Source organism: Lepidochelys kempii, chromosome 10, assembly GCF_965140265.1.
Source record: "Lepidochelys kempii isolate rLepKem1 chromosome 10, rLepKem1.hap2, whole genome shotgun sequence".
Lineage (NCBI taxonomy): Eukaryota > Metazoa > Chordata > Testudines > Cheloniidae > Lepidochelys > Lepidochelys kempii.
The window spans coordinates 56,703,975-56,731,028 of NC_133265.1; the positions used below are offsets into that span (position 1 = coordinate 56,703,975).

General features: G+C 41.4%; 1 protein-coding gene across 2 annotated transcripts in view; it reads left to right on the top strand.

The window, feature by feature from the left end:
• THSD4 (thrombospondin type 1 domain containing 4) overlaps positions 1-27,054 on the top strand; it is a 622,386-nt gene that overhangs the window by 50,025 nt on the left and 545,307 nt on the right. Inside the window, exons 2-3 of one of the 2 annotated variants that reach the window (XM_073303717.1) lie at positions 9,553-9,698; positions 18,724-19,154. In XM_073303717.1, the coding sequence (XP_073159818.1) occupies positions 18,838-19,154 (317 nt within the window). In that variant the 5' untranslated portion in view covers positions 9,553-9,698; positions 18,724-18,837. The remainder of the gene's footprint in view (positions 1-9,552; positions 9,699-18,723; positions 19,155-27,054) is intronic. The other variant, XM_073303716.1, reaches the window with a different exon arrangement.

The window sequence follows — 27,054 nt, forward strand, 5'->3', positions numbered from 1 at the left end:
TTTCAGAGTTGAGGATCCAAGGCCATTCACATCTCTTTGAGCTATTGTTCCAGGCTGTCTGTCGACTCAGGAGCAGTTTTTAAATTTGAAAATTTTCCTAAACCGAGAGACTTATCCCTTGGGTAAAGGACAAATGTTTGCATATTCATATATTCCATACATATAATATGCACATGTAGAAGAATTTACCACTGGAACAAACGTGAGAAGAATCCACACTAGCCTTTATGAACATAGTGAGTACCTCAAGTTAATTAACAAACTATTAGCTTGATGTTCAAAAGTCTAGTGAAGATGAGTTATGGAGAGTGAGAGAAGTTTTTTGTTTCTTTTTAAGTGAAAGCTTAGATTCTAGAGCATAGCTTGATAGCAAGAGGTAGATTTTTCAGCAAATTTCCCATCCTTTAAGTTGTGGGATAGAACTGATAGAAACAAGACACACTTCTTTTTCACATAATGTTTGTGAAGAATGTTATCCCTCATATATTCATCAACACTTGTGAAAATCAGGGATTATTGAACAGCTTTATTGTGGATCTCTGAAAATAGTTTTCATATACGCAGAACTGTAACTACTTTAAGCCTGGGACCTTCCAGGGCGTACAGCAAGTGCTGTGCCTGGAAAGCTGGGAGATTCTCCGTTCCAATTGTATAAATCTCCCACTTCTAGACCAGGTGAATTGTGAGATATTAGACCTTGAAATCCCTCACAGGTACAGGTAGGGTTGCCAGCCCTCCAGGATTGGCATGTGGTCTCCAGGAATTAAGGATTAATCTTTAATTAAAGATTGTCATGTGATGAAATCTCCAGGAGTACATCCAACCAAGATTGGCATCCCTAGGTATGGGACCTAACTTTGTCTGTCCTAGACTTGGGGCCCAGTGTAAATTTAAGGGAGGGAAGTTAATCAGACTGCCTACATTGGGGGAATCGCCAGTTGCCCCTTTAGGGCTGCTTTAAGTGCCCTTTTTGCTGCTGGAGTGATGCAAAGGGGACTTAGCCTGAGCCAGGGATCTGGGCCAATGTGTTCATATAAATAAAATGTTTTGGGGGTCCATGTGAATAAACACTGTGCAGTGACAAGAGCATCATTTTGGCATAGCAGGATTGATCCTGCAAGGTACTGAGTTCCAACTCCTGGTGGGAGTTGAGTGCTGATGGCTTCCGAGAAGGTGTTCAGCAGCCTAAAGTATTGGGAACATGTGATCATCAGTGACAGGAAAAGTTTAGTTCGTTAAAATATTTTTGACTATTGGCCTGAATTTGGTAATGACTTAACCTGAAGAAGCCTCTCAGTTCTAGAATCTGAGAGCCTGATGCTGATCTCCTTTACCTCAGTTTAAATCAGGAGGAGTAACTCCACTGAGTCAGTCAAGTTGCATCAGTGTAAAATGGCTGCAAGTGAGATAAAAATTGGGCTGAGAGTTTCTTTGTAAGTACATGATCTCAGCTGAATTCCCAGTGGACAACATTCTCTGTCTTGAACACTAAGCTCACAGCCAACAATGGATGTGCTCTTGGTGTGAAAGATTAGGCAGAGTTAGAAGGAAGTCTCAAGCTCTAGTCATACAAAGACTGTGCTAAATTGATTCAGAGCAGCTTACTTTCACAAGTGTTTAGAAAATATTTAAGTCCCTTCAGATGTGGATGAAATCAGTTGGTGGGGCAGTTAAGCTTCTCAGGCTTTGTAGCTCTCTGCAGTGACTCATGGATACAAACATCTTCTATTTCCAGAGTTTTTAGTCCTTTAATCTTCACAGGCACAGATGTTTAGGCTGGGATTTTTTATACAAAGAACGGAAACCCAAACCATTTAATCTGGTAGTATTTACACTTACCATGTACTGTAAAATTCAAACAGTTTACTGCATCTCTGATTAAAGGCTTCCAAAAATGCACGAAAGGATTAAAATAGCAGAGCTCACTAACCAGGCAGACATGTACACATTGTGTGGTGATGTTTTAGTTGGCCTGTGCGCCATTCTTCAGCCACTCTCCAGAGATTTGAGCAACTGCTATCTAGAAGTGCTTGGACTTGTTTGTCAGGCACTCATAAATAAAAGTCACAAATATTCAGTGTGTTTCTTGTAATTGTCATTAAATATTAATGTGCCTGTTCCAAATGAACTTATAAAATGTAGACTCTGCAGACTTAACTTAAATTGCTGGCTATAAATTATGTCCAATATACGCAATGGCCTGCATTACATACAGCAGTGAATTTATTAGAAATCAGCTGGGCTAAAATTGGGATCAGATCATTCCATGGAGAAGATTAGAATGAAGAGAGAAATATACCGTGGCACAACACTGACAATGGTGAAAAGTGAAGTGAAAAAATCATCTCACTATTACCTTGTGTCTTCTGCTCCTTGTGTCCACCTGTTCTCTATCATTTTATACTTAGACTGTAAGCTCTTTGTGGTAAGTCTTTTTGTTATGCATTTGTACAAGGGCCTAGTGCAATGCGGCCCTGAACCCCAGTTGGGTCCCCATTGTGCTACTACAATATAAATAATTGATTATTGCCACTTTATGACCCAAAATTATTTAGGTTATTCAAGGTTAGGTAGGATAGCGAGGCTCTCCAGAAGGACCTAAGAAAATTAGGATACTAGTATGGCAGATGAAGTTAAATGTAGGTAAATGCACGTTAATGCATGCATTAGAATCCACTTAAAGCACCCATACATGCAGATGGATTCTGCATTGGTTGTAAGCTCTTAAGGAGATGACATCGGGGTGCTTGAACAATTTTTATAGTGGGGTGCTAAGAGCCAATGAATCAAACTGTAAACCCTGTATATGATGGAAACCACTTCAAGCCTAGGGGGGCAGTGGCACCCCTAGTTCCGGCACCTATGGACGACATAGTTTTAAACAGTTGATATAATGATTTTTTAGTAAACCTGGAATCTTGCTGTAGAAAAGTATTACTTTGGGCAAACCACTTCATAAGATATTTTAAAAATTATCTTTATTCAATTAAGCATAGCATTTGCAAATTTACAATTAGGGATTTGAAATTCCCTAAAATGTAGTTAGTTTGTATACAAATCCATTCAATTTCTAAATATTTGGCTTGATTTGATTCTTGACCTGACCGAGGAAAAATATGTTGACCTCTACTAGTCCTCTAACCACTACTAGACTTCCTCTTTTTCCTCATGAACTTGAGATCCCAAAATTGTTTAACTCCCAGCTAGCTTAGAGGCTACTTCTTGTGTGGTACAAAGAAAGAAAATATCCAGTGAGGCTCTTGAGCCATCAGGATCTCAGTTTAGAGAGAAGGGAAATGGTGCAATGTGTTCTTAGTAAGAAGTCTTGTTTCTAAGAAGCCTTAGAAACAGCTACCTCCCCACCCCCGCCCCAGGTCTGACAGAGCTACCAGGTGCTAGACTGGGTTGCAAGAGTTACATGTTCTCCCAAGCTTTTGAGGAGGAGGGGAGAGTGGGTTGATTTGAGAGAAATAAAAGTTAGTCATCTTGGGCTAAATGGATAGTAAGGATGGCTTGGCTCACTGGCATGGGAAGCATGAAGGAGCCAGTTGTGGCTCTCTGAAGAGTTGAGGCCAGTGGGGTCATGCAGAAATCACAAAACAGAAGAGGTCTCTGTCCTTGAGTGCAGGTGGTGAGAATTTACTAGATTACTATAAAGATAAAGCTAACATGTTCATTGCTCTTTGAGGTATATTTACCCAAGTGTTTATTCCCATACCCATCCAGTTTTAATATGACCAAATATTATAAAATATTAGGAAATTATAATTTATGAAACATTAGTACATCTTCAGTTTCATGCACAACCAGTTAGATGTGAAATATTTCTGGCTTAAAATACTAGTGTTATTTCCTCTTCTGGGACATTCTCACATAGTTTCAACAACTGCTCTCTAAATCCCGAGATGTGGATCTTGTTTCTTCCTTGTCTAATAGAGGCAATGTTAGAAATTGCACTGGATTTTTAATAGCTTATGGACTGGTGGTTGCAGTGAAATTTTTGATTTGGAGCCAAAGTGCTTATACATATTGGAAATATATGAAGGCATGAGAAACTGCTTTTCTGTTCTACAGGCAACCTATGTCAACCTACCAAGGGCATATTTCATAAAATATAAACAAAGGTTAATTATAACATGGCATAAGGGGTGAAAGTCCTCTGAGAGCTCTGATAAAAATCTCTAAGTCTTATTAGTAAACAAAGTTTTCATAAGGAAATAGTTTTAGGTTGAAACAATGGAATCTGCCGTAAAAGCTAGAAAAGTATTCAAATTTCCATAGAATAACTTAAAATCCCCAAATCCTCAAAAGTCTGGAAATGAACAATGAAGGTATACAGCTGCCTAACTCAAGCCACATATTCTCCCCCTATTATTAACCCATGCAAGTTGTACCATTCCACTCAGTCTCCACTTTGCTCCCTTATAATTTACATAAATATATGTAAAGTTAGAAAGATGTGAGTAGGTATTGTAAAATCCGCTTTTCTTATCAAGAGGTCAATTTCCAATTTGCTACAATTCTAACTTGTAATAGTATTACTACTTTTTGGGAGGCAGGGGAGGAATACAAATATGAATTGATTATCTTAAGAATTAGAGCTAAATAAATAGTAGATTTAAGTATACTTAAATAAATCCCCATATACTCAACATATTTCATAGCTCCAAAGCTGACTGTTTTCACTTTTATTCATGTCCCCCTCCTGTGCCTCAGTTTCTCCATCTGTGAAATGGGGTGATCTTGACCTCCTTTATCAACCAATTTGAGATTTGCTGATAAGAGCTAGCTATTATTACTATTATTATTATTCATAAAAACCTCTTGCTACACAATTAAAATATATTAGTTCAAACCCTTACTCCCCTCATCCTCTAGAGTGCCACAGACATCTATTTTATATCTGAGTGGAGGAATCTGCACTAGTGAGTCAGCAAGACCCACTTGACATCCTCTAGCCACCTGCTGATAGAGTGGGTTTTCAGGAGAACACTGACAGACTTTTACACTAAGGTATCCGTCCAGTTCCCTGTTGTCATATCATTCTTCATCACTCACTGTTCCCACCTCTGATTTACACCACCCACTTAAACTTAACATTGCATACCAAGAAAATTTTCAAAATATATGCAGTAGTAAATATAATAGATGGGTTTTTGATAATCTGCTACTTATTAGATAGTTTCACCTTTTTGCATTTTTGTACACATTTTCTTTGGGGCAATTTTGGGATTGCATGAGCATTATGTATATGTGTGCGGCGGCGATGGTGATGGATTATATGGCAGTGGAAACTGGCTGGATCCATAGCTGTTCATTTCCAGACTTTTTCTAAGTCTTTTGTAAAGGATTCCCAATAGGACCAAACAATGTATACTGTGTTTTAGGGACTGTTGTCTGGATTCTGTGGATATCCACTTTTAACCCTGTCTGTCTTTTTTAAAAAAGTTTTTTTACAAATCTTCCTTTTCTTTTTAAATGGAAAAGCCAAAAGTTTAAGTTGGCTTGGCGTTTAACAGGATGAGAGCCCTTCTTGACAGAGTTTGTGGCACACCAAAGCGGAGTTCCCCTCCTCTGGCTGTAAGCATAAGAACCTCCATACTGGGTCAGACCAAAGGTCCATCTTCCAATAGTGGCTAATGCCAGGTGCCCTAGAGGGAATGAGCAGAACAGGTAATCATCAAGTGATCCATCCCCAATCACCCGTTCCCCGCTTCTGGCAAACAGAGGCTAGGGACACCATCCCTGTCCATCCTGGCTAATAGTCATTGTTAGACCTATTCTCCATGAACTTAACTAGTTCTTTTTTGAACCCTGCTATAGTCTTGGTCTTTACAACATCGTCTGGCAAGGAGTTCTCCAGGTAGACTGAGAGTTGTGTGAAGCAAGTCTATAGGAGGGTGTCTATGGGGAATGATACATCCGTGAGATATAGCAGCAGTGGATACTGGAAGAGAAGAGAGGGAGGCTTTTATCCACATGGAGAATGTTTAATCTCTTGCATTTCCGTATTCTCCTCTGTGTTCCCCCAGACCCCTTGCAACATGCATCCTATTTGCCTCCCCTGGTTAACCATTATGGTTAAGGAGGGTTTTATTAAAAAACAGATTGCCAAAATCTACCATCAGATACACTTGTACAACTCCTATTGACCTCAGCAGCAGTTGCATGTGCATGTGCAAGAACTCAGTAAATACGTAATTATCTTTCAGTGTACACCATGAATTACACAAGCTGTTCCATGTAGCCAGCCTAAGGTTGTGATAGAAATACTTTTTTTCTGATATTCCAGTATTTGATTTCTCAATATCAGTAATGCATTGCATCTAGATTTGTATTTAATAAATATACATATATTGCAATTGAGCAAATGTGTAAATTCTGGTAGCTGGATTCCAGCACAAAAAAAAATACGCTATAGCTGTGGAAGTTAGTCAGACTGTACTTAACTGTATTATTAGCTAGTAAGCCAATACATCTAAATTATTTTGTTTTATATAAGGAGAAGGGACAAGGTCCTATTACCTTGTGCTAATTATTATTTTCTAAATTCTGCTACATAGGAAACTTTGGACTTCATTTCCTACAAAAGGATTTCTACCTATTTTTTAACTAAAGCCCCAATTTAGCACTGTACTTAAGTATGTGTTTCATTTTAATCATCTGAGTAGTCAATGAGATTTAAATGTAGGCATATGCTTACATATTTTGCTGAGTTAAAACCTAGAAGACTAATTATGTGAAATCACAGTACCTCTTATTATCTAATTTAACCACATCACAGTATTGTCAACACCAGGTATTCAGTAATTGTGAACCAGGCCACAAAAAATGATGAGATTGGCATTAAAGTAATGATTTCAAATAAATAAATTCTGGTATTTTTTTCTTTGCCTTCTGCTATTTAAGATTTCTACAAGGCCAATGTGCTAAGGGTTTTCTGTGCAACCATGAGGGCTAAAATGTTGCATTTAAAAAACAAAACAAAAAAACCCTGAGATTCTCATATAATCACATGACTCCAGAAGCTGAAGTTTTAAGAAAAAACGCAAATATCATGAGACTTGCAGTCAAATCATAAGAGTTGGCATCACTGACTACTCCTCTATTTGAATCCCTCCATTAGCTTCCCATTCACATTTGTAACCCTTCTGCCCGTCAGAGTTGGCAGCAACAAGGGCCGGGTTCAATATCTAGGGGATCCATTCCAACAACACAATGCAAACTGGCTCGAGCCCCCACCCAGTGACCTGGGACAAATATATACCACCCCCGCTGGGCGCCTCCAAGAGGCAATACCTCTCGCAAGCACATAGCCTGAGTGTAGCAAAAGCCTTTTAATAACAGAGAGAAACAATGTGGCATTATGTTGGGGAACCACCACCAACAGGATTCATAACACAACCCATGAGCAAAAAAAACCCACCCCAAGCAAATTGGGGCATGCCCTTTTCCCTTTGGTTCTTGAGTCCAGCAACCCCAAATCACCCAAAGTCCCAAAAGTCCAATGCCCCAAAAGTCTCTGTCCCTGGTCAGGGTAGCCCCAGAGTTCGAAAGTTTATCTGCGGAGCTTTACCTCCCAACCTGGGTGGAAATGGGACGGGGGTAAGAGGCACCTTACATGATCTGAAGATGACCGCCCCATAGCTCCATAGCAGCGCTCCGCTCCGCCAGCCGCCCCACGAACTCCTTCGCTCAGCTGCGCTCCGCTCCGCCAGCCGCCCCACGAACTCCTTCGCTCAGCTGCGCTCCGCTCCGCCAGCCGCCCCACGAACTCCTTCGCTCAGCTGCGCTCCGCTCCGCCAGCCGCCCCACGAACTCCTTCGCTCAGCTGCGCTCCGCTCCGCCAGCCGCCCCACGAACTCCTTCGCTCAGCTGCGCTCCGCTCCGCCAGCCGCCCCACGAACTCCTTCGCTCAGCTGCGCTCCGCTCCGCCAGCCGCCCCACGAACTCCTTCGCTCAGCTGCGCTCCGCTCCGCCAGCCGCCCCACGAACTCCTTCGCTCAGCTGCGCTCCGCTCCGCCAGCCGCCCCACGAACTCCTTCGCTCAGCTGCGCTCCGCTCCGCCAGCCGCCCCACGAACTCCTTCGCTCAGCTGCGCTCCGCTCCGCCAGCCGCCCCACGAACTCCTTCGCTCAGCTGCGCTCCGCTCCGCCAGCCGCCCCACGAACTCCTTCGCTCAGCTGCGCTCCGCTCCGCCAGCCGCCCCACGAACTCCTTCGCTCAGCTGCGCTCCGCTCCGCCAGCCGCCCCACGAACTCCTTCGCTCAGCTGCGCTCCGCTCCGCCAGCCGCCCCACGAACTCCTTCGCTCAGCTGCGCTCCGCTCCGCCAGCCGCCCCACGAACTCCTTCGCTCAGCTGCGCTCCGCTCCGCCAGCCGCCCCACGAACTCCTTCGCTCAGCTGCGCTCCGCTCCGCCAGCCGCCCCACGAACTCCTTCGCTCAGCTGCGCTCCGCTCCGCCAGCCGCCCCACGAACTCCTTCGCTCAGCTGCGCTCCGCTCCGCCAGCCGCCCCACGAACTCCTTCGCTCAGCTGCGCTCCGCTCCGCCAGCCGCCCCACGAACTCCTTCGCTCAGCTGCGCTCCGCTCCGCCAGCCGCCCCACGAACTCCTTCGCTCAGCTGCGCTCCGCTCCGCCAGCCGCCCCACGAACTCCTTCGCTCAGCTGCGCTCCGCTCCGCCAGCCGCCCCACGAACTCCTTCGCTCAGCTGCGCTCCGCTCCGCCAGCCGCCCCACGAACTCCTTCGCTCAGCTCCACGGCCCACAAGCAGCTCCTGCCATCCACAAACTGCTCTGCGTCGAACTGCTTCACCAGGCGGTCCACAAGGCACTCCAGCCGTCCTGCAAACTGCTCCACAATATATCTTCAGGCTCCCCCCACTACTTAATACAACACTCAGTGATTTCAGCTCGTAGTAGGGGAGCCCCAGTGCTGGTGCACTGTCAGCCCAAAATGAGCTCAGCAGCCTATAACTAGACTTCTAATGAAATCAATATTCTACAGTGGAGAGAGAAGGAAGTGCAATTAGCATGTGGGGCCCATGCCACCAAGTATTACTACTTGTCCCCAGCCTCTCTCCCTTCACACAGTTTTGGAACCCATGACCCTTGCCTAGCGAGTGCTACTTAGTTGATGGTGAATCCCTCCATCATAACAAAAGGCCACGTACAGTTCCAAGCACAGTTCCCATAATCAGGGTAATAACAATTTATTCTTCCTGCCCCAATAACAGAGACACTGGGGATCCCACAGCAGCCAAAGTGACCATTTGGGCAGCTATGGTCTCATTCTAGGCATGGTGGGTGTGCCTATGCAAATGAGATTGGCCCCTGAAGTTCTTTTCCACAACTTGCCACACCTCACCACCAAATGTCAGGGTGGAGCTCATCCTGACACTGCTTACACATTCAAAACCTTATCCAACTCTGCTCCTCCCTGTTCATCCTCCTTTATTGCCCCCTGCTGCCTCCGCTCTGCCAGCATTCCTTCTCTTGTCCATTTGTATGTCAGTTTTTCCAGCAATAACTTTTGTTTCTTTTTTTCCTCAGAGTCAAGAGCTCCCTCACTTGGTTGGCCTGCTGGTCCCTATATTATTCAGATTTAAGTTCCTCTTAAAAACCTTCTTCTGCTGTGCTGTCTAAGGAGAATCTTATTGAGTTGTTTAAGAAAATAGGGATTTGGTCCCTGTTACAGGGTGAGTTGCCCCTTTAGGAGGGATCAGGCCCAGGGAATAGGACTAATTAGCTGCCTCGCAGTAGGGCCTGGTTGAATTCACATGGCTTCTCAAAAAAGCTGGGCAGTACGTAGGAAGAGGAGGAACAGGAAGTAGCAGGGCACTAGTAGAAGTTGCTTGGGGAGAGTTGCATGAGTCTGGAGAGAGGGAAAAAAACATATTTGGGGTGAATGAGAGAGAACTGAGGAGTCAGTGGGACAGTACTGGCCAGAGCTAGGGAAACATGCCAGGTAGAAGGCTTGTGTGGAGATCCCTAGGTAAAAGGGAAGAACTGGCTCAGCCAACGGCAGGCCAAACCAAAGAGCAAGAGGCTGATTTTGGAATTGTTCAGCAGGGTTAGGACTCTCATCGGAAGGGGTTTGAGGAGTGGAATGCTTCAGGAAGCCGTCTTGTAGAAGCCCTGAGGTGAGGGATGCGACAGAATGGTAATAAGTGTGAAGAATGTCTAGTGGTGTGGAGGCTCTGGAACAGAGGCACAGGAATTACAGAACTGGGTTTGTTCAATCCCAGGTAGATGGAAAATGGGCCCTGGAATAAGGGTAGAGTAAGTCAGAACAGGCTGGTTGTAGACTCTTGGGTGGGTGACCTGGAGATGGCATCCCTGGAGTAGGGATGGAAAACTACTGCCTTTGCATCTGTTGTACTTTGCAGGTTGGTGATTTAGAGGAATTGGAATTGTACTAAAAAATAACCCCCAGACTTAGGGCCTGAGTTGGACTTGAAGAAGAACATCATTCTTCTCTCATGTGTGGTAATTGACCATCTGTCTGATCTGTGGGAGAAAAGATGGGCAACTTGGTTGACCCCACGGACAGCAAGGAGGAAGCTGAAGCAGGATTCACCTGTATTGCCATGGTTGACTGCTCAAGGGTGCCCTGCTGGGAGCGAGCCGTGTGATATTCCTCAACTATTATATTGCCATGATTCCTTAAGGACATTTTTTACAGTAAAATTTAATCCTGGAATGACTGATTTTTGCACTTAGCACCTGACAGGAGGTGTTCGGCACATTGGAGGTTCAGGGGTTGAAATCCTGGCTCCAAAGGGAGTTTTGCCATTGATTTCAGAGGGCCTAGGACAGAGATCTCAAACTCAAATCACCACGAGGGCCACATGAGGGCTAGTACATTGGCCCGAGGGCCGCAACACTGAAACCTTTTCATACAACGATACAAAAGCATAGTCAAAAATGAAAAAAATGAAGAGTAATATAGTATGCTATTAAAAGTCAATGTATTAACTTTTTAAAAACTGTAATGAGAAGAAGAATTTTAATAAAATAGAAACACTTAGTAATGCAGCTCACTCAGACCACTAAACACGCATGTACTTTTAGAATTACTTTGGTTAAAGCCCCCTCCCTCTGCACCAGGCCCCACCCCCAATCCACCCCTTCCATGAGGCCCCGCCCCTGCCCCACCTATTCCCACCCCTTACCTGTCCCCATTCCAACCCCTTCCCCAAATCCCTGCCCCAGCCCTGCCTCTTTTCCGCCTCCTCCCCTGAGCATGCCACATCCCTGCTCCTCCCCCCTCCCTCCTGGAAAGTCCTAAGTGCTGCCAAACAGTTGTTTGGCTGTAGGAAGCGCTGTGAGGCAGGTGGAGGAGCAGGGATGTGGTGTACTCGAAGGGGTAAGGGGAGCTTGGCTGCCGGTGGAGTCGGCGCCTGTGACGGACCACAGGAAATAAGAAATAACTCTGCAGGCCACGTATTTGAGACCCCTGGTTGAGGATTTCACTGAAGGACTCTTGTCCAGACTATAAACTCTCTAGGGTGGTGGTTGTTTTTTTTTTTCCTTTTTGTTTTTTTCCCCCTTTTTCCTCCCACCCCCACCATTTGTATAGTGCCCAGCACAATGAGTCCGTGATCCCTTGTTGGGGATTTCAGGTACTATTGTAATGTCAATAATAGTTGCATGTGACCCATTTCTAGATGCTTTGGTTTCATAATGTTTTTGAGAATAATATATAAAGTAATAAAGCACACACAATCTATCATATTACATTTTCTTCCATAACATATGCTAAGATTGTACACATTAATAACAATGCTTTAAAGTTTACATTTTACTAGGAAAATAAGAGAACAAAATATTATATATGTGCAACTTTTGGGAGTTAAAATTATAAGAGAAACTAAATCTTGAACTCTCTTTATCTTTTTTGAATGCTTTATTTCACATTTTTAACATACTATTAGGATGAGTATATGTTCTTTTCGTTCCTCTGGTTTTCTCAAGAGAAAAATCTAGAGATGTGCAGCTTACAAGCTCTGTAGCCTTCATGAATGGAACTTGTCCATAGAGCTGGCCAAGAAACATTTTGCAAAATAATTCCAGGTTTTGAAATTGTTTAACATGAAACAAAAATGAGACCTTTAGAAAACTTGTGTTTTTTAAATACTGCCCCTTCCACCCAAATAGCCAGTAACCTTGTTGGGGTACTGGCTCTAAATTGGGCTGAGCAGGGAGTTGAACCTGGTTTTCCCACATCCCAGACAAGCACTGTAAACACTAGGTTATTGGCTATTCTGTCACTCTGTTTCCCTCCCTCCAGAAATTCAACCCTGGACCTGATGAAAGTATTGTCCATAATATTTCTTTAAAAATTTTCTATCAGCTGTATGTGTCAATTCCTGACACTGCAGTTCTTTGGTTTATGTGCTCAGCATGCATTGTCAGAGGAGCTTGTAAACTTCTCTGAAGCTAATGAATTTATGGAGCTACTGTACAAAAGTGCTGTAAATTCCTGTGTCTGGAGCTAGGCAGCTGGCTGCACCTTTACAAGACCCAATACCCCTTGCTCTAAAGTGATTAATCCTCCTAATCTTACCCTCTCTTCCAGCTTCAACAGCTGAGCTTGTAAATTTCCCTAACATACAGGGTTAATTAACTGCCTGTATACTTCATCAGTCTTCATGTGCAGTTAAGAACTTGAATGTATTAAGGTCAAGAAAGTGTGTGTTGGGATTACTGACCCTTTAAGGGGAAATGGAGCTGGCCCCACATGTGACTAATTAGCTGCATCCCAGCTGAGGCTGTGGGGCTAAGGGTCAGCTGATAGCCTGAAGAGGACCTGGTTTTTATAAAAGCAAGAGCTCAGCTGGTCTAGAGAACTGTCAGAAGCCTTCTCCAATAGGGGGGAAAACCTTGCAATTAGGTGACTCCCAGGTAGAGGGCCTGGAACATAAGAATTGAAGGAGAAGATAGGTGCCTGCAGGAAGTTCCTGAGTCAGGGCAGAGATCCGGAGGGACTGAGACAGGGGAGGACCATATCTCTGAGCACCGTAGACAAGGTGGAGCAGAGGAACTACTTTAGCTAGATATGTTGTCCATGTATTTGGTTTAACCAATGAATTAAGGCAAATGCCCGAAACAGACTTGGCTCTGGTGTTGATTCTTTCCTTGACTGATAAAAGAGCCCACCAACCTACACAAAACCTAGTGTTAAGCTCTTAAATAAGTAACCTGATTCTTCTGAAGTGCTGAGCATCTAGCAGCTCCTATTTAAATCAACAGAGTTGCACCTGCTTAAGCTGGGATTGAGTTTGGTCCTGAGATCTAGTTCATGATTCTATTTCAACCAGGTTAGATTAATTTAATCTTTTGCTCTCCTAGATAGTTCCCTTCATCAATTTCAGCTTTTGTAGATATCTGCTGCTAGTTATACTTAAGATGAAGACTTCCCACAATATCAGTCCTGTATATTAACAGTTTGCCTGACTGCATATTTCATAATGTTGGGGTATGTTTGTGGCTTTTTTCTCTGTTGCTATAGAGAGAGACTTTCGTTTGTTAATCTTGGGCACATTTTTAGTCTTCTCTTGGGCACAGATCAAGTCTCATGATTATACTTGGGTGGGTTCAAATACAGCTGAAGGCTATATGGGATTTGTCCTCTAGCTTAAGAGCTGTCACACACATATACACACACACACACAGAGTTTCAATTAAGAGATACTGGTGACATGGTCCTAATGACTCCTGCCACAAAAAAATATAGCTTTCTACTACAGAGTAGAGGGTGGTGTGGAACAGTGTCAGTCTTACCGGAATGAGGTTGGGAGAGGCGTGTGAATTACAAATAAGTAATGCAAATAACCCTAAATGAATGCTGATAAATCCTTTGCTATTCAGCTTCATTATGTATTCTGATTATGGCACATTTCAGAAAAACTGTTTTAGGAGTGGTCTCTAGCTCCAAATAAGGTAGTCATGCCTTTGTAATTAACTACAGTGACTTTTATTGGGTAAGACGAATACAAATGATTAAATAAAACACAAATGAGTTGAGTTAGTACAGTTCCTGTTTACAAACTGTAATCAGCACCTCTTTGTTGTTCAGTTTGGTATCCACCCCAGCTCCAGAGGCAGCTGATGTCCTTGAACTTTGCCATACGCTGTCACAGCTCTTGAAGGTCACAGCATCATTAACGTTCCAGACCCCACAAACATGTTTTATAAAATTTTAAAATATTTTATAGGGACTTTTTTTTATCTCCGAACCTATAAAATCAGGTGCCTTAGTTACCATGAGTCCCACTATACCAGGCATAGAGGGATTTATTAAATCCCTGTACACTTTAGGGATAGAAGACCCTTTTCAGATTATTTTAGAGGTGTTTACACCCACATATTTAAAGTCCAAAATCTGAGTCTTTCTGGGACCAGTGTGTGATGGGCTCTGTTGGGTGCCTGAGCATCTCCCCTTTTCTATGTTGCAAAACCCCTGTTTTACCTCTCACAAGGGCTACAAGAGACCAGACTTTAAACTTGTGAATTTTTAATATGTTGAATCGTTCCCTGATTGTGCACTTGTAATTTTTTTGAGTGGTTACATAAAACATCCGTTCTGTAACTCAGACTGACACCTGTAGTACCACATCCCTGAGCAATTCTCATCCAAGCTGTGGCTCAGATTTCCAAAAGAGTTTAAGGGTATTAATGGACAAATCCTATTAAACTGGGTGTCTAACTCTCAGGCTTTGAAAATCCTACCCTTATTATTATTTAGTAATAATAAACTGTGTTCAGTATGCACTTCCCCTGCACTCTGCCCACTGCTCCATCTTTGCTGAGGCTAATTTGAACAGTCTAAATCTTTGAGCAGCTTTGAGCAGCCACTTGCTTTCCCCCAAATATGGAATTGCCAACAACATTTCTCTAAGCTCGATGCCCGGGACAAACAATTGTCAGTTGTTGTTTGCTGTGACAGATCTAAGATCTAATATCTCACAACCCAGCAGTTAGAATTGGGAGACTTATACCACTGGAAGGCTAGATTTTCCTCTGTCTTTCCTTGAACTTGCTTCTGGCCCAGGAAATTCATGACATTTTGGAGTTTAAATTAGGGATATTTTTATATGTAGAAAAGTTATTTTACGAGGGTTGGGGGGGATTTTAGAAAATCTCTGACCTTTGGTTTTAAGAAGCTGCTGTTTGTCTGTATTGCAGCTTTTGTTTCAGAAGAATGATAGATTTTTTTCATGAGTAAAAGAAGAGGACAAGCTCTTTGGTGCATTTACAATTAGACTGGATAATACTAGTTAATATACAGTAGGAAACAATCCTTCTCTGCAGGAAGATGGACTAAATGGCCTAATTGATGTCTTCCATTTGTCAAATCTGTAGACAGATTGATTTAGGTTAGTGGAGAAAGGTACTATGTTCACCATGTGTTTCACATTCTCCCCGACACATATGCAGGGGAGGAAATAAATGTTATAAGAACTCTAGATAATTTTAACTGCAAACAAAAGGTCATAGTGATAAAGAAAAGGAGCGCTCCCACTATCTCTTGTCAGGTTCTTCCTTCAGGCAAATACATATTACACAAGGGACAACTGAAGTCTTGAAGGGTGAGTAACAGAGGCATAGTTAGAGCATAGGATTTGGAGCCAGGGACCTCTGATTACATAGGTCGTCTTAGGCTATGTCTACAAAGCCCTGCATTTAGAACTGGGGGCAGGTGTGGGGGGGTGAATACATGCTAGTGTGTTGTATTGTAAGTTCTCCGTGTGGATGCTGTGGATGTGAACTAAAAGGTACATAGTTTGAATTAACGTAGTTCAGTTTAAAGAGGTTTATGTAGTCCAAACTGCAGTGGTATGTATATGAGCCCTCAGACTCCAACTCCTTTGCAGCCTTGGGCAAATCAAAATCTCTGTTTTCCCAGTCTGCAAACTGGGAATTATGCCCACTCAGTTAACCTGATAGGACTGATGTGAGGATTTAGTTAATGTTTGTAAAGTGCTTTGAAGATGAAATGTGCTATGTAAATGCTGTCAGATCTGCTATCTAAACTTCCCCTTTTCCCAGAATTTCCCCAACCTGTGTGCATAAGTCATTAATGAATATACCAGAGTATAAGACATGCTAGACTTTTTTGTTTTATTACCTTCTGATTTAAATACCTAGATTAAAGCCGGCAGTGCTATCTCAGCAGTAAAACTAGACATTAAGATGGGTGAAACTACTTTTCTGCTGCCTTTAGTCAGTCAAAGTTTAATTTTATCTAAAACAATTCTTGCTATATTGAGGTCTGACAGACAGGAGGGTCTTTCTCTGGCAGGTCAACACTTGTCATGTTTATGTCTGTTTCTCTTTCTACGGAACAAAATGCTTCATTTTTAAGTGATTGTTTGAGCTTGTTTGCAAACCGATAGATACTAATCGTTGCCTGGATGAATGCCTGTGGCTTTGCAAAAAGTTGCAGTGAATCACCATAAAAATGACAACTGAGCAATCAATTTGATTGCTGATCAATTTGAAGTTTCTGGTGAGAATGAACGTTTACTTCCATGACAAGTAAATTTCACAGCAAACTAGGGCTGAGTGCAAGAAAGATGATGGATGATTATCTTAATCTAACATGGGGCAGTTTTATATTTACGATAGTGCTGTGTTAACCCAGTGTTCAAAAATAGTGAGTATTCAGTGAAGAAACTGCAAATTGATGAATAACTCAGAAGTTTAGTCATATTATGAGCCAGTGCTCTTCTGTTATTGGAAATAGATGCAAATATAACTGCCAGAAACCAGTACCTTGTTGCATATTGTTCATAATTTTGACATTATGTAGTTATTTGGTTGTACAGGCAATTGGATTTAACAGACTGATGCCAAATGGGCTACCCATGGAAAAAGAAATATTAAATAGAGAGACATCTGCTCCTATTTTCTAAGTAACATTGCAGAAACTGAGAACACATCACATTAATACAGATGCTTTTTATTATTTGCTAGTTACAATTAAATGCAGGGTTGTTTTTTTTAATGTGGTTGGTGATGAAAGAGTGAGAGGAACCTCGGAGGGGGGGAAATGTTTCCGATTATGTAGACCACAGCTGACAGTTACATAGTCCACCACAAACCCTGTTCTGGCTTGGGTTATTTTGTAATAGTGTATTCAAGCCATATTTGCAAACCACATTCCACTAAAGCCTTCCCATGTTTATAGCTAGTTGTTCAGTAATGTGCTCTGACTGGCTGAGAGGGTTTGCAGTTCAATCAGACTTTGAATGGAGGCAAATATTTAGTTGTTAATCTCTCCCCTACTACATAATGATGCATGGAACAAAACCATTAATGGCAGTTATGTTATTAAGAGGCCATCCTTTGAAAAGAAAATGTGACCTAGAGAGAGATCTGTGTGTCTATCTTTTAAAAGCTCATCCTTGAGATGGCTGCATATTTGTACATGAAGGAGTAACAAATTATTCACGACTATTCCATCTTTCACATTCCAAGTGAAATGTTCCTTGGAGTGTGTGGTTCTTGTATTCATGTTCAGTGGATAGACTAGTGAACAAATGTATTGACAGGAACATTACCTGAAACAGCAAGTTTCAGCAAACATTACAAGATATTTGTGTAAAAAAGACTTCTGAATATCCATAATCATGAGTATTTGCCTTGGAAACTTGATTAGAAGACCAAAGCCTCATTCATTAAGAGCAAATAAACTTGTCATGAACTATGTCTAATCAAAATGCCTTAACTCTTGAATTTCAAATATGAAATACTCAACCCAGTACTAAAAGGTCTCAGTCGTGACCCTGGGCCATACAGAGGAATTAGGAAACCCATTACTGCCCTGTGCAGGCTATCCTCCTTGCTAGACACTGCACATGAGGAAGAACAGGCATGGGTTGGCTGCTGCTCCTCATGTCATGCAGGTGAGTGGGGAATAAGCTGTGCAGCTGAGGGAAGTAAGCTGCTCCTGTTAAAGCTGCATCATCTTATTTCTCTCTCTGAACAATGCGGAAGTAGATTAATAATCCAGTTCCTGACCTGCTTCTGAAGTTGTAAGGTTACAATCCAGCCCATAGCAGAGTGCATTAATAGAAAAAGAAGAGGATGCAGTGCACTTTTTCAATAATGCAGCTTTCTTGTCCTCTTTGGTTTTGCTGCTTCTGTAAAAAGTTCAGTCTGAAATGTCATGTAAACCTCAATCTACCACTTGCAATCACTATTGTTCAGTCACAAGCAGGGGAGAAACAAGCAGAGACATCTTAGTCTCTGTCACAGAGAACAAAAATGTAACTCTGATCTTGTATGTTGTCTTTCAGTCACTGTGTGGTAAGTGACTTGAGGTTTTTTATTTAACTAATTTCCCCTCCCATCTGACTTTGCTGTTGATGTGGAGGGAAAAAAATAGTTTTCCATCTACATGCTTCTGAACTTTGCACTGAGCAGCATTTTCCACCGTGGAGGCCAAAGGGAAATCCAGCCCTGTCCAGAAAGTCCAAAAACAACTTTTAGTCTGAAGGGTTGATGGTTCTAGGAGGGATGCTACCTCCTTTGCTAGCAGAGTGAAGCAAATGTCTGACATAGCGTCTGAATAAATACAAATTAATCAGCTCCCAGTCAGTTTGGTTTTAATTTCCATGAGGATGGAATTAATAGCTTTTAAAAGGAAAGTAGAGCTTTCCTTTATATTGCAGTGCAATTTCTAGTTACCCTAATTCTGTCCATCTGTGTCCTCAGGTTCCCCAGAGGATAGAAGAACAAAGTTCTGAAGACAGCAGTGCAGGAATCCCAGGCATATGGGGCAGTTGGGGCCCCTGGTCTGCTTGCTCTCGAAGTTGCAGTGGTGGGGTGATGGAGCAAACCCGGCCCTGCCTCCCAAGCTATTACCACAACAGGGGCTATTCTAGGCCAGGGCAACAGTACCCAGCCTTGGAAAGAACTCTCGCACCCCAGCATTCCCGCCGTCATGAAGATCCATTGACCCCTTATTCCGGCCATGTCATCTCTGCCATCCGTACGTCCGTGCCACTTCACAGAAACGAGGAGCAGCTTCAGAGCGGTCTTTGGGTTTCAGTTTCCTCTACGGGCCACAATGACAGCCATCTGAACAGAGGAACGTTGAGAGGCAGCCGGCATTCTCAAAGGCACAGAACCAAGCCAGAGAGGAGGTACTGTTCCTGCACGTGTAATTGAGTCCATAGTTTGGTGCAAATGGTGTGTTTGAAGAATGTGTCTCTTCATGCCAGATTTTAAATTAATTGATGGGAAAATCTCAGAATAGCATGGGTCTGTAATATCCACAATATAGTTTTGGAGGGCTGTCTCAAGAAATAGCTTGTGATACTCTGTGTATTATACTTCAATATCTGCTGTTTATGTTCTAAAACCAAAAATTAGTGTGATAATTTTGCCTACAGGCAAAATAAAACTGCAAGCTATTTTAATATCTCAGCTTAAAATATAATTTTGTGATGTAGTAATTTCTCCCCATGATCCATTACCCTTTGACAACCTCATAGTAAATTTAGTAAAGGATAACTGTGCCATGCCCCTCAGGTACCAATCTCATCAACCCATTCTAATTAGAACTGGTTTGAAATTTTTCTTCAAAACTACTTGTGATGAAAAATGGCTTTTTAACCAAATTTTGCGTTCTGATCAAAATTTCCTGTCTTTCAGTAAAAAAGGACTTTTCGGTTTTCTGGTTTGTTGTTTTTGTTTTGTCGTCCCTCCCCTTTTTCATATCCCTTTTGTTTTTTCTATAGGAAAAACAATTTTTTTTCCAAGTAAATGAAACCTTTAAAAAAAAAAAAAAGGAAAATGCTTACCTTGACCAGCCCTGATTTTAATATCCACTGAAGTCAGTGTATATCATTTTAACGATTCAATCTCTAACAGCTCCACTCTTCTGATTTAATATTAACTCTATGTTCCTATCACTCCCCAAAGACAGACCTTCATTAGTTCATGCCAGAATCTCAAGGCTTAAAATATAGTTGAGAATGCACTTACCATCAAGCAACCTGCGGCCATGCCCACCTTTGAGGCCTCATTTCTTGGGTAGTTCCTGTGACCCTGTGCTTCCTTGTCAAAGTTTATCTTTCTATGCTCTGTTTTTTGCTCCTTCAATTTCAATTGGCTGGCTGGTTGAGAACCCTTGCGCTTACTCTGAGATAATCCCAGCAATACACCCATGATTTTCCATTTCTGAGGAAAAGGGGCTGACTTGACAGCTTGCAGGAAACTCTCTGGTCAAACAGCAGCAGCATCAAAGGTGGGAAATTACCTGTTCCCCTTCTGTTTGTCTCAGTGAGGTATGCACGCCAAAGCTTACTTGGAACCAGACTAGGTTCAGATTCTGACATTTTGGGCAATTTCACTTTATTCTTGTTTCTCCAAAAATACAGAAATAAAAGGCAAAAAATATATGAATGTCCCTGAATCAGCAGTGCAAAGCCATTCTAAAGCTGTCAGTCTGATTCAGCTTGTGGGGGACCTTTCCTGTCTAGGTGGAATCCTCTGGTGAGCTCCAGATTCTGTAGCATTTCCGCTGTCAGGCTACTGGCCTTGTCTTGTTTCTCTCCACTCTAGCTGTCCCTAGCTGTGATAGCAGTTCCTTGGGGCCGTTGGTGGTTGGCGCAGCTTAGAGCAGCCTCTGCAGCTGGAAAAGGAGATGAACAGAACATTTAGGAGAGGAGAATGGGTAGAACTCAGTACTGAGCATTGTGCAGAAGTCAGGATACACTACAGCTGCCTCATAATATGGAACCTTAAAATGAGGATTTAGCCTAATTCAGCTTTGCTTTCCTGTATGATGGAAGTCCTGTTGGTTTATGTTGGGGATTTTTTTTTTACACTTCTCTAGGTATGTGCAAATCTGTGTACAGATGTATAGCAATTTTTCCAAGGCTGAAGTCTTGAAAAGAGAGTGATTGATAGTGAGGTGTTTAAATCTTATTTATATAACAAATTATTTCCTCCTTGTGTAAAATGGTCACTTGCGGCTTTAGAGCCTATTATGTTGTGTAATTTTGAAATGTTTTGCCGGTGACTGTAAAGACACTCGGAAATTTTTTTTTAATTTAAAATGAAATGGATTAGTATGGCAGACCTAATATGTTTTCTTAATTTTGTAAAATCCAGAGGTCAAATGTTTGTTGTGAGGGAGGGTGCTGTATATCATGGGTAGCAAATTAATTCCAAATATTAATGAGCTGTTCATATGATTTATATACTGTAAAATGTGTTCTTCAATAGACCATAAAATGGGGAGGTATAAGGAACTGTCCCAAGTCATTCAAAAAAGTCTGTATTTTAATAATGTAGAGAATGAGTTCAAAGTTTTTGGAATATATACAATTACTGTTTTCAGATTTATATATGATCCATAATTTTAGTAGATTTCTTTAAAACAATAAAAATAGGGATTAAGATTTGTGACCGAGAGGAGCTAACATCTGAGAGCATAGTAAGATGAAATGGGACTGTTTCCAAGTCAAATATATTCCATGAGCAATGAGCGTTCTTCAAAGAAGCAAACTACATTTGTACCTTTTGGAAAGAAGTGGAAAAGTTCTCAGGCAGTTGACCAGGAAAGTAGAGGAATCAGCAAATGTGAATGGTATCTTAATGCAATTGAGAAAGTAGAAACACTGAACTGTAAATGGCAAAAATCAGCTAATCAGGTAGAGTTAGAAAATTTAAATGGCGGGGGCAAGGAAGTGGAGAGCTTAGCCCAAATTTTGACCTATTTTAAAATTTTTACTGGATTCTTTTTTGGAAGGGGAGAGTAAAGCAGCTTGGACCTTAGGGCTCTATTGTGGCTCTGTTCGTATTGTGTATATGTGGGGAGAGAAGTGTACTGCTCCAGCAGGAATACCTAGAGAAATTATGCAAGTGAAGACAAATGGCAAGCATAATGCCTATAGGAGGATGCGCAGCAGCAGTGACGACTGCATCTCTTCTACAGCTATAGATGGCTTGCCCCTCTCTGCATTTGTGTCCTGCAGATAACTGCTAGAAAGAGGGGCCAAAGTGAAGTCCTTTCCTCTTTCAAACAATCATTTTAGGGGTTTGCATCAGTGCCAGTAATTTTGGATGGCGCCTCTTCACATTATGGATGCCTTTTTTGTGGGTATGCTGGGGAAAAAGACCTCTGAAAACATCGTTTGTCCTCTCCTGATGATTTTGGGGCAGAAATTCTTATCTTGCTATACTGTTGTCTTAGTTGAGACAGAATTATGTGGCCCATCCCAATTAAGAGAAGAGGTAGTTTAAAAAAAAAAAGATACTTTCTTTAAGTAACATAGTGCACTGAATGAAAATGATATCCACAGCATTTGAACTTTCTTCTTAGGTGAAGTGCTACTTAATGATTTGGTGCTGGCAGAAGCTGTCCCCATTAAGCATAAATTGTTCTATTACTATCCTAATTAAGCAGTAGTCATTTAGGCCCTGATTCTCCTGTCCAGGAAAGCACTTAAGCTCATACTAAATACTTTTCTGAATTAGGATCTGTCCTGGATTGTCTCCTGAGAGTACTTTCCAGCCTCAGTAACTGACCACAATCACTCCAGCTCTTCTTAAACACCACGTATATATTATGCTTGGTTATATATTATGTTTACAATCCATAGCCAGCTTCCCCACTTGCTTCTGAGGTACCGTACAGTAATAGCAGCAACCAGTCCTGCCTACCTCTGCCTTCCTTAATCTCTCCATCTCCTTCCAGAACTTCCTGTTTGCTTATATAGTCCTAACTGCTGGGGAGTCTTCCATGCCGTTAGCCCCTCAGCAGGATCTCCACTCCATTAATTGGCCTCCTCTGCCAACTCCTTGTCTTTCAGTCGGAGCTCAATTAATGTAAACTGGTGGGGAACTGAGTGACAGGGTGCTACGTTAGTTCCTGAGTCAGCACATGCTGTTATAGGATCTCACTGCCATTTATTATTCTAATGTTAGCTCTGTTCCCTAGGAGAGCATAGAGGGGCTTTTCCAGTTAAGCACTGTTTCGATTAGAGCTAGTCAGCAAATGGAATTTCAAATTGGGATGAAAAGTCAAAATTTATTGTGGAATGAAGATTCCAAAAATATTTTCTTTTGGAAAAATTGCAGCAACCTTATCAAAACTTTTTGTTTTAATAATGTCTAAACATATAATATAAAATGTTATAATTATAATGCAACGTTAAAATTGATTAACACTGAAATTAAAATGACAAAAGACTAGACAAAACATGAAATGAAATGAGAAAGACTAGACAAAACATGCCAGTGTGAATTGTTTTGAAATTTTCCCATAGAAAATATCATCAAAATGACATGTTCCCTTTGGGTATTTTAATTTTAATTGAATGTCATTTGCAGATAGAAAACTGCTCCAATGAAAATTTGTCAACCAGCTCTAATCCTAATGAATAAGTCTTATTTTTTATTAACTTTTAAAATTTGATAATTATTTTATTCTTCAGTGGGATCAAGATCTTTTAGAAAATGACAGCTCCATCATGATGCTCTAAGAAAAGCTTACTAGCTTGTCTCCAGTTCCTCTATTTATCTACATGACCCTTTGCCACAATAAACATGGCTTTTGGAGCTCTGTGGACACTATTGATGGTGTCAGTGCAAAACTAAAGATGTTTTAGGAAGATACAGTGCTAGAAGATCCTAAATAAAAACAGTCATGATTGTTCCAACTCTATTTAGAACTGAGAGGTGAGGATGGAGGGGTATGGGAGACAATAATTTTGCCCAAGTTATAAAGAATACAGTTGAAGACTTGCATATCCTTGAACTTCTGAGAAGTAATTACAACAAATAAAAACATTATATTGTTTGAATACATTGTAGAACGCAGTATTTTATTATCATGCATCAGGAAGGTAAAGGAGTCTTGCACCTTATTTAGATGAAATACCAGTAGTATCGGCCACAGTGTTCAGAACACTGGATGATCAAGAGCGTCTCTATTTGACCTTTTCCCTCCATCAAATATAAATATGGCTGAATTGGAAATAGGAAAGCCACCGTTAAAGATCTGAAGATCATAACACTGAGAGGATATAAACTGTTCATTTCCTTGAGCAAAATGCAGGACATACTTTTGCTATCTCTTTTAATATAAATGCCCCGATAGGCCCTTAAGGGTTTAGTAGTCATTAGCACTGTATTATGCCTGTGCAGACACGTTTCTATCTCTAGCTCTTATTTTATGTATAACCTGCATATGTGTTAGGAAATCAAATAGCTAGAGGCACAATTAGCATATACATATGCAGGTTTCAAGGGGTGCAAGTGGACACTTGCACAAATTTTGCACACCCACAGAGCCGTGGCTCACTGACAAAGTGGTCCTAAATCCCATATTATTTTTAAATGTTTATGAAAGGAGATTTTGACTAAACGTTAGTGGTTCTAATCCATTACTAAAGGGGATATAGAGTTGTAAGCAATCAGGATCACCTCATCCCTCCCTGCTATTCCAGGTGTATTGCGTAATTTTGTAAGTAGTGAAACTGAAGAGGGAATAGTACCATAATAGGTGCTATGTGTATAGTAGGTGCGTGCAGGATTAAACCTTCTGAGGTGGGGAGCAAGCAAATTGCCTAGCACAGACTTAAGTGCTATAAAAATAACAATTCTAGTGAGAGCTCATTGGAAAATAAGGTTTTCTTCCACGGAAAGATTGAACTTTTTGGTAAAAAATAGAAAACGGGATAACTTTCAGCTGACCACTGAACATTTTTATTTGGAAGTGCTGCTGTAGTGCCTCATGTGAGTTGTGGTCTGGGGGAGATATGTCTCCACTCTTCGTTATAGGCCAGGCTGTCTGGCAGTAGAACATCTTCCATGATGCACTATGGTCTCCTCTCTTGTTGTGAGATCTCATAGGAGATGTGGTCTAGCTGGGTAGCCTGACCCATGGAAAAGGATGAAGGCATGAGGCATCCAGTACTCATTGCCATGGAAAGACAACTCTCAAGCAGAACCAGGGTGGCATTTCTGAATAATTTTTTTTTGTGTTAGGCTTTTTTGATGGAAAAGTGGACATTTTTCTGTGGAAAGCAGACTCCTTTCATGAAAAATTAGTGTTACTCGAAAACCTAATTTTTGACAGATATATTTTTTTTAACGGGCCCTAATAAAAACCTTGAGGCTGCAAATAAGGAGTTTTTAAAAAGCTGCTTTTAGCTGATGGTCACAAAAAAGTAATCCTGTCTGAAATGGAAAGACGCAGATTCTCCTTCAGAAATGGCTTTGAAAAATATTGCATGTTTTGACTGTTGGGGAAGATGTTGACAGTAATAATAATAAACAAATTTTCTTTAAAATGTGGGGCAAAGCAGTTAAGCATCTCCAGAATACAGTCCTGCTGACTTGCTTTATCTTCCCAGGTCTTGTGGAGGGGATTTGATATGGGATTTTGTTCTTTTATTTCTTTTTTTCCCCTATCAATAATCCTTAAGGAGAATGCTTTTGTATTAGAGTTTACCACATGATCTTGAGGTCCTCTGGTTCCCCTAATGCGGATCCTATATGGATCTCATACGCATCAATATTTAGTATTGATTTGTTACTGGCATTCCTTGTCTTTTTCTTAATGCTGTTTTGCATACTGTGCATAATGCTGATTGCATACTGTGTAATCCTTACTCACACTGAGTAGTACATACTTTTTCAAGGAATCAGTAGGACTAATTGCATGATTCAGTGATATATCACAACCCCAATCCAGGAAAGGACTGAAAGTGCATAAGCGTTGGCCCTAAAAATAGAAGTTTTCTTGAATTGGGACCCATGTGAATAAGGGCTGCAGAACTGGGCCCTGTATCTTTTAAAAGGAATTATTGTACTGATTATCAGAAAATTGATAATAAAAATTAAATAACATACGTTTAAAAAAACAAACCAAAGTTGCTTACAATCTGTTCCCACTTGAATGCAATTACATTATTTGGCATGAAATAAAAATTCTTGTGAAACTGATTGGAAAAAAATACTTTTCATATGCAGTGGCCAATTTTTAAACCTCAGTCTTGGCCATTCTAATTTGTTTTAATTCCAAAGGGCTCAGATTTTATTGGTGATTAATGGGCAAGCCAAAGTCCATTTTAAAATCAAAGCTATCCCAAATCACCTCTGTTTGTCTTTTTTGCTCGTTTATAGTAATGTCTGAAAAAAAATGTGGGCAGGGGGCTGCCCTTCTGGTATGTTGGACAGCGCCTACCACGTTGTTCGTGTTAACATATTGCAAATAACACATATCATTAACAATTGATGCTCTCTTGGAGCACTGTAACTAGAATTTCTTCATAGTGCATGTATTTATCAGGAAGCCATGAATTCAGTAAGTTGAAAGTGGGAGTTAAAAATGCTGTAGATCCCTTGGTTGCTAACTGTAAAATGGGCAGCACACTCGCTTTGTCTGGAGAGCTAAGTGGCCATTACAATTGTTTAACTGTATGATAATTTTATATAATGATTTTACTTCTTAAAGCATCATCTCTGCCAGCTGAGGTATTTGGAGCACTTCACAGTTAAGACAATAGGAACAGGAACAAACCAGGATAAAATCAGTAGTGTAAAAATCTAAGTACTAAAGCATCTAAAAAAGAAGCAGCCGCATTAAAAAGGGGGCTAGAATATGCAGAAAGGCAGAGTGTTCAAAACAGAAAACACCTCTGCAACAGAAATAGCTTTCACAGACTAGTGTTTAAAGCTCCGAGAGCTCCGCATTTCTCACCAGTGAAATTTCAGAAATGAAGAGAGTTGAGGCCCCAGTCGTGCAATTGATAGCACATAGGTGGGCTTCTGTAACACCCCACTGGCTTCAGAGGGACTCAAGGTGCAGGGGCCGCTCACATGTTTTAAATTGGAGGATCGGGGCCTAAAAGAGCAATTCAGATCCTAGCAACTATAAAAGAGATAAACATTAAAGAACATGGGTAGTTCCATTGATGTGGATAGTGGAAGGTGTCAATTATCTCTGGCACCAGAAAGGACGAGGGATTCATCTTGAGTGGAGAAGGTGGGGTTGACATTGCCTGCTCTCCCTTGGGGGGAATTTTC